This window comes from Pteropus alecto, unplaced genomic scaffold, assembly GCF_000325575.1.
Source record: "Pteropus alecto unplaced genomic scaffold, ASM32557v1 scaffold98, whole genome shotgun sequence".
Lineage (NCBI taxonomy): Eukaryota > Metazoa > Chordata > Mammalia > Chiroptera > Pteropodidae > Pteropus > Pteropus alecto.
This window is the reverse complement of record NW_006443570.1, coordinates 15,659,602-15,667,873: the sequence shown is the minus strand read 5'-3', so window position 1 is coordinate 15,667,873 and position 8,272 is coordinate 15,659,602. Positions and strand designations below refer to the sequence as shown.

At 46.8% G+C, this 8,272-nt stretch overlaps 1 protein-coding gene across 1 annotated transcript in view; it reads left to right on the top strand.

The window, feature by feature from the left end:
• The window catches only part of LIG3 (DNA ligase 3), an 18,996-nt gene extending 15,576 nt beyond the window's left edge, over nucleotides 1–3,420 (top strand). The window contains exons 17-20 of the mRNA XM_025041659.1: nucleotides 198–344; nucleotides 823–1,027; nucleotides 1,407–1,525; nucleotides 2,653–3,420. Coding sequence (XP_024897427.1) covers nucleotides 198–344; nucleotides 823–1,027; nucleotides 1,407–1,525; nucleotides 2,653–2,886 — 705 coding nt within the window. The 3' untranslated portion in view covers nucleotides 2,887–3,420. The remainder of the gene's footprint in view (nucleotides 1–197; nucleotides 345–822; nucleotides 1,028–1,406; nucleotides 1,526–2,652) is intronic.
• The last annotated feature ends 4,852 nt before the right edge of the window (nucleotides 3,421–8,272 follow it).

Genomic DNA, 8,272 nt, shown 5'->3' with positions numbered 1-8,272 from the left:
GGTCTGCACTTCACTGACAGACACTTGAGGCCCAGGACTTCCCTAAGGTCACATAGCATCAGCAACAAAAGTGAGACTTGAACCGTCTCCCACCTGTTAGTCAGTGCTTATTTGGTTTTAACTGTTCTGTATTGCTTCTAGCTGATTGGGAGATGTTTGCTTCTTAACCAGTTAGTGACCTGACTTCCTCCTAACAGAAAGCTGCCGTGTGGGAGATCACAGGAGCTGAATTCTCCAAATCTGAGGCTCACACAGCTGATGGGATCTCCATCCGATTCCCTCGCTGCACCCGAATCCGTCATGATAAGGATTGGAAATCTGCCACTAACCTCCCCAAGCTCAAGGTGCCAGCTGCATATATGTCCTCTGCCCCACTGTCCCAACTTTGGAATGTTGGGCATCTGGCCCATTCACATGTCCTCTGTCTTCTCCTTTACCCCATTCCACTGAGAAGGCAGTCAGAAAGGGAGACCAAACCGCTGATGGGCCAGAGCAGCAGCACAGGCATCAGGCCCCACTGAGCAGCCCTGGGTCCCAAAGAGCTTCTGCTCTCACAGCATCCTGCTGAGGACTTGGCCCCAGGCTATAGCCTCTATATTGTTGATAAGAACTAGGGAACAGAGAACAGTGATTTATACCAATTACTCAAGGAAACATAGCCAGAGTTGAGAAAAGCACCAAGGAAGCCAGCTTTTCTCTATTTGTCTTTCTTCCCTCTTTGTTCTCCAGCCACATGCGCCTAAAACATACCACACAGACCGCCTTTGAGGCCAGTGGCTGGGAAGGGAATAACCACCTGCTATTCTCCCAACCCCTCCTCAGGAACTGTACCAGCTATCCAAGGAGAGGGCAGACTTCACCGTGGTGGCTGGAGATGAGGGGAGCTCCACTACAGGGGGCAGCAGCGGAGAGAATGAGGGCACCTCAAAGCCTTCTGTGTCTCGCAAAACCAGAACCTCCCCCAAGCATCCTTCTGCCAGTGCCAAGAAGGCAGAAGGAAATCTGAGTAGCCCTAACAGCAAAGGTGGTAAGAAGGGAGGGGGCTGACGTGATGAAAAATGCATGTGAGGGCAAAGATCAAAGGACAGGGATCCAGTGTCCCATTCCAGCTTTCAAATCATCTGATTCTCTGTCCACCGCAGCTGACAGTGACTGCATTCCTGTTGTATGTCCAGCCATGGGCCACAGGCCATTCTGCTGGACACTCTCCATCTGCTCAGTAAACCTGACAGGACCCTGGGAGAACCCATCTGATCCAGAGATAAGCTACCTCTGAGCTCTCTCTTTTCTCACCCATGCACATAGCAGAGCAAGACCTGGCCCTCTCTTTGCTGCCCTGACTTCAGGAACCATTATCGGGTCCCTCTACCCTTTTCTCAGTTCTTATCCTCAACTCGTTCCTGCAGGCCACAAGCTGACTGCAAAGCCTTCTCCTGTGAAGGTGGGAGAGAAGCTGGTCACAAAGTCTTCTGTGAAAGTTGGGGTGAAGCGGAAGGCTCCTGATGAGACCCCATGCCAAGCAAAGGTGAGGGTTAAGAACAGCAGTGCACTAGGGGCCACTTTTGCCTAGGGCCTCATGTTCCCAACCCTTTGCACTTGAACTTTGAGAGATGAGCAAAGGTGTTTTGGGGACTAATGGCCAAACCCCTCTCCCTACCTGCAGCTGCTCCTCTGTCCTGGGCAGGGCCAGCAGTGCTGCTCTTCCACCCTGTGCCCTCTTGTTGCCTTGCAGAGGCGGCCAGCCAGCAAGCAGAGAGGAAGGAGAGCTGTGCCTACAGGCAGGAGATAGAACAGCCCAGCCTAGCCAAGGGAGGCTGCAGGGACATTAAAGGGGAGAAAGCCCACTCTGGGTATAAGAGTGCAGCGGTGTGAGTTTGTGCCAGCCAGCGAGGACCGGGAGAGGGCATGCACTGCCTTAGTGACTCTCCTCCCACCTGAGGAGCCTTTTCCCTTTTGTATTCCCTGGTCAGGGAATTATAGCTGCCAAGCACCTAGTGAGGCCAGTAACTAGGCTCAGTTCTGGGGGAGCTGATGGTCTAAAGGGCAGATAGAGAAATGTGATAACCATAGTGTGACTTCACCACCCCACACCCCCACCAGCCAAGAGCAAGCACTGAAGTCTGGCAGCTCAGGCCCTATTTCTAGGCCTCAGCAAACCTATAGTATTTTCCCATCTTTTCCTACCTGAAGCCCTTGAATCCATCCACAGTAATGAGCTGGGTTTCTGCTCCCCCACCCCTCACCCCCCACATCTAACTATTTATACACAGTGGACTACCTGAATGAGCAACATCACTGAGAGCCAGTGGCCCATCCCACCAGCCACCGGATGGTTCTCAGATGGTTCTCGGAGACGTGCTTTTTCCTTATCCAGGTTCCTAACGTTGGGACCTGTCCCCTCTCCATCCTTTTTAGGCAGGAATGGAGGGGAGTGTCAGCCCTATGTAATCTGAAGTGGCTGGATAATGGGGGATTTTGATACCTGTGCCTTTTTCAGTAAATTCTGACTCATGTCCTGACCTCTAGGCTCCCTGTTTCTGGCTTTTTCTAACCTTATTCTCTGACCTGTGCTCATCTGGGTGGAGACACATCTGCTGCCAGCACAGGACCAGCCCCACTTCTGACCCCACCCTGACCTCTGTGCATTTGCAGGTGCTACTAGACATCTTCACTGGGGTGCGGCTCTACCTGCCGCCCTCCACACCAGACTTCAGCCGTCTCAGACGCTACTTCGTGGCATTCAATGGGGACTTGGTACAGGAATTTGACATGGCCTCAGCTACACATGTGCTGGGTAGCAGGGACAAGAACCTTGAGGCCCAACAGGTCTCCTCCGAGTGGATTTGGGCATGTATCCGGAAACGGAGACTGGTAGCTCCCTGCTAGGACTGCTGCCTACCCTTCCCTACCATGGGTTCTGGCTGGGGCAGAACAGGATGGGGACAGACTTTCTTCTCCAAGCAATGTGTCTTCCAAAACCCACCAACCATGCATGGTCTCTCCCCAGCCAGGAGTCAGGTGCTATGGGTGCCACCAGTGAAGAAACTGACTTCCGTTTCTCCTGCTGGTTTACATAGATCTTTCAGATCTGTGTGCTAGTTTTGTCTTTTTGTTCTTTAAAAAGCTTTTTTCCTTTAAAAAAAAAATAACACATCTTACAGTTATCTCTGTCCTTCCCCCCACTTCTACCCCGAGTAAAGTCAAGGCTGGGCTACTGAAGCTCTGTCCACGAAGCCAATCCCAGTGACAGTCTTCTTCTTCCTGCCTGCCTCCTTTTACTTCTAGGCTCATTTTAAAATTGTATTTCAGAGACTGCCCTCCCTCAGAAAAATGCTGCTTACATTTGGCAAAACTTGTATTCATCCCTTTTTCCCAGGAATGAAACCTCATTGGAAAGAAAATAAAATGAATTTTCTGACATGTCTGTGTTCTGTTCCAGGGTATGGGTCTGGTTTGAAGGGAGGGAATCACAATCAGGTAGGAAAATGGGGCCTTTATGAAGAAAACGAAAGTTGTTTGGGCTACTCCTCTGGGGGACAGAAGGCTCCAGGATGATCTGCCTCCTCAAATTCTAGAAACAAGGCTGTTCTTTAAGATAACCCACCTGAGGACAAATCTACACAACTTATTTACAAAGAATGGCTCCTATGCCACCCTGAGGCTAATTTATTATAAAAATAATTTAGTTTAGACAAGTGCTGTTCAATAGAACTTTTTGCAGCAATGGAAATAGCCTATAAATCTTCACTGGCCAATATGAACTAGCCACACTGGCCTTTGAGCACTTGAAATGTGGCAAACACAGCTAAGGAACTGAAGTTTTCATTGTAAGTCAACTTTAAATGATCACTTGTGGCTAGTAACCACCTCATCAGACAGTGCAGTTATACACACTGATGCAAATCTAAGCTGTGAGATGATTTAATAGCTACAACCTTACGCTATTTAATAGCTGAGCCTCTCTTCCTCCAAGAGGAATGGGGATAAGAATTGCACCTAAATTACAGGGTTGCTGTGAAAAAGTAAGTTACGTAAAACTCTCAGCACAGCCTGGCATGGAGTTAGGAACACCAACACTGCCATGCATGTTCAGACCCTACCCAGGAGAGAGGAGGCCTGGTCTCTGACCAGAACACCACAGGACCACTTCCATAGCCTCCTGGGTATGCGTGTGACAGCTCATACTCTGCAGGCTCATCAGGTGGCCATTTATACACTGGCTTCCATGTACTCAGGTCTGCCGACTCCTGAAGGTCAACTCTTTTTTCTTATCAACAAATTGGTAGGCTTGTTTGTCTACCCCATATAGGTTAGGTGAATGCGACTCAACCTTTGGAACATACCTGAGTGTCTCGGCCTGTAAGACTGAGAACCACTACCTACCCTCAGCCTTCCTCTGGTATGCTCAACTAAGATAATATACTCTGCTGGGAGGCTGTTTGCCAGTCAGCTTGAAGGCCAAACCCTGACCGACCTGGTTAAAATGTTGGGAGGAAAGGGTAGGAGAGGAAGGTACTGCCCTGTCTCTAGCCCAGGACATTGGGTGTTTTTGAATAGGCACCATTCAGTCTGGCTTCAGTATTGAGAATAAGACATTGTTTTTATTCTATCCTCTATGGAGACAAAAGCTGCTCCACTGAGCACTGACCTACATAAACTGCCATCCCTCTCTCCTGCCTCCTCAGACCAAGCAACTGGACAGGCAGGGCAGCAGAACAGGGCTCTCCCCTCAAGATTTGCCAAAGGATGCTGACCCAGCCTCACCTGCCCTTACTGGGTGCTTACACTCAAGGTGTGCCCCCACAGCACAGGAGCCTGCCAGCTGCAGGGGATCAGCTCAGTAAAGAGCTCAGCCCTTTGGCCCTCCCCTGCCTTGCTAAGTATTATCTTCAATTCACTGTTCAAGGTGTTTTGTCTATTTCCTTCCAGTCTTACTGACACGTGTTTTGTTGTTGTTGCTTTGTTTTTTGGGGTTTTTTTTGCTACTGAGCTTATACCAAATATTTTGTATCTTTTCGTGTTATTTCCACAGACCTTGAGCCTTTGTTTTATGTGGCTGCTTGGCAGCAGACAGAGGTCATCCTGGGTGCTAAACGGGCCAGCTGCCCAGAACAATGAGGACAAAGGGCTGTAGCTCAGCCCCCAGCCTTTATGCACTTTGGACAAGATTCCTTCTTCTTCTGTCCAGTCACAGGGCAGATCTGCACATAACTTAGCTCTCCCAAAGGCTGCATTCTCAGGAGTCCCCTCCCCTGGGTCCTGGTCAAGGGGTATGTACAGGCCTGTGCACACATAGCAGTCTACCCATAAGGCTTGGCCAACCTCCGAGCCATACTCCCAACTATCACAGCTGTATCCAGAAGCTACCATCTATCTACCAGGGTCACCTGAAGACTTTACTAGCCACACTGGCTGTTCTCAAACTCCTTTCTACCCATGTCTATAAGACCCATCTCCACCAAAAGTGTCAATGTCTGAACTCAATGCTTCTTCCTATTTGGTTTTAGGATTGACTGGTCTTTTTTTCTACTCAGCTCCCATCCTCTTCTAGGCTGTTCCATGACCTATCACATAATAGTTATGAGATCTTGAACACATCACAACACTAAGCTTCAATTTCATTTGTTGAACAGGGATATCTTGACTAAAGTCACATGGCCCAAGCATCTCCAAAAATAATGCAGTCTCTCAGGAGCATGCCTACACACACACACAGCCTGGGATTAGCCTGTGGTTTATCAACTCTCTTGTCAATAGTAACTATCAGATCTCTGGCATCCTCATACCAGATAGGACAGCCATCTATATGGAAACTTTATTACAAAATTAATTATAAGGCAGAGCTCTGTAACAAAAAAAAAAATACACATTTGGATTTAACACCCAAGTAAGTCAGAGAAAATATAAGTCACTTGAAGTAACACATTCACATCCAAAAGATTTCAATGAGTTTATACAATATATAGAGCACTAATTCCTGTACAGCTTATTTTATGAGTCTGGATCCAAGTAATCCAATGTATTATGAACCAGTCAGCTCTCTAAGTCTTTTAAAACAAGTCTCAACTGAAATTTCTGAACAATCATAGCAAAAGCCAGAATTGGAAGAATTAGATGTTTCCATAATTAAGATCAAGGCTCCAAGAGGGGTAAGAAGGAGCATTCAAGGATAAAAATCAATTGCTACCTAAGTTATATAGTAACTGAAATGGGATCTTGAAATTCCCAACTTTTATTTGGTGTAATAATAAAGGAAGATACAATTTTAAAAAATCAGGGTTGCTTAACACCTTTTTTCTTAAAACCTTCACCAAAAGACTTAAAGGCAAGTTCTCCAAAATGAGTAAATAACATCAGTTCTAATTCTTACTGAGGTTATTACTAACCAACCATTATTATTTTTAATTCAGTCTAGGAGGGAAATTGGGAGGTAGGGAGAGGTAAGGCCTCAGCAGAGAAAGCAAGTTTTAAGCAGAGAGAGAGCCAGCTTCTGCCCTGAAGTTATTTATTGCTAGATCTTAACTGAGCTGCATGTATACAGACCTGTTTCACAGTGGAACTGAGGAGTAGCTGAATCTTTTGCTAAAATGGTAGGCATTGTAAACTATAGTATGTACTGTCCAGCAGAAAAGATGTCTTCACAGAGAAATCATTTCTCCCAATTCTTACAAAGGCTATGGCTCAGAATCAACTCATCCAGGACTTGGTGTAATGTCAAGGTAAGTGGCCTAGTGTTTAGCTGACAACTACATTATTTCGTTCCCTCAAAAAGGGATTACTAGCTGATGGAGGAAAAGCATAAGTGTGTACTGATAAATAGGTGCCCTCAGAGGTTTCCCACTGATTTCCAGAGTCATGAGTGGTTCTAGTCTGAGATCTTGGCTGCATGGGGGAAGGCAGGGGGTGTCTGCTAAGGCCCTCAAGTGTTTAGTATTTGCATAGTTCATCCATTGGTAATGGCAGCACACACAGCTCTTCTGATAGCATGTATGTTTATGTTTGGCTAAGCTGTTCCCGGCACTTTTCTTTAGCCCTTTTGACTCTTCCAGTAGTTTAAGGACCCTAAGAAGGATCAAGAACATGACCTACTCATTGCATGGTCCTTCCTAAAGGGCCTAGAGAATGTTTCTTCCTTACTAGCCTCCAAATCAGTAGACTGAGAAAGGAAAGGGAGTAGGGAGTCCCCACCAACCTAGGGAATTAAGACTTCCAGCTGTCTGCTCAAGAGCTGAAACCAGGCTTATTCAGTACCTTCTGATACCTCTCAGGTGCTCTGTATCTTAACACATTTGATCTCCAGGAACTTCATGAGAAGTCTGACTAGAGAAGAGCAAGGCTCTTTCCTAAGTCTCTATGCCTTCAGCGAGGCTATGTTTAAAACCTCCAAGGCAAAGAGAAGAACTTCAGTCTCAGGGGAAAGTGATTTAAAACTCCTGTCTGTTGGAGAAGTCAAATTTAAGTAGAAAGCCATTGCTTCCACCCAACACTTTCCCTTTCCTCATAAAATAAAGGATGGCCCAAAGTCAGGCCCTAAGAGAAGAAACAGATGATCCAGGTACCATCTCTTGCAGAGACTGGAATTTCCCAGCAGTTTGGGAACCAGATACTTCATTGGTTCCCAAGGTCAGGTCAGGAGACTGATAGGTTCTAATCCCAGCACTTAAAGAAGCAACACTTAATAACTCTGAAGTCTTTCAATAGTATTTGTGTTTCATTTCTCACCAGGGATAAGTTTACTGGTCCAAATTCTATCCTAAGGAGGATTACTACTGGTGTGTTAAGCTAACATCTTTTGGTCTGAAAAAACAAATGGATTTTAGGCAGAAAGAAACTTTAGCAAAGGTAGGTTAAAGCACAGAAAGCCAGAGAGACCAGAAATAAGTCCAAATGTGCTGGGGAGGAAGAGTACCATTTCTACTAGGACTTCTGGTTGGTGAAACACAGGCAAGCAACTTAGGGGGATGAGTAGGGTACAGTAGGGAAGAAGATATGGTCCAAGTTCTGGAAAGTCCTCTCTTCATCAGTTACCATCATCACCTAAGACCACTGAAACAGGGACTTGCCCATGCAATCTGTACCAGTTCTCACTGACCTGGGCTCCGCCGGTTAAGAGGAGCACCTCCATGGCAAGACAGGCATGCCCAGAAGTGACATAGCATCTTTGCCTGCCCCGGTCTTGGGAATACTGCAAATTTTCTTGTTAGCCTGCCCCTCTGCAACCTGGCCAACCCTGAGCCCAGACACTTGGCGCTATGTCCCTATAAGGCACACT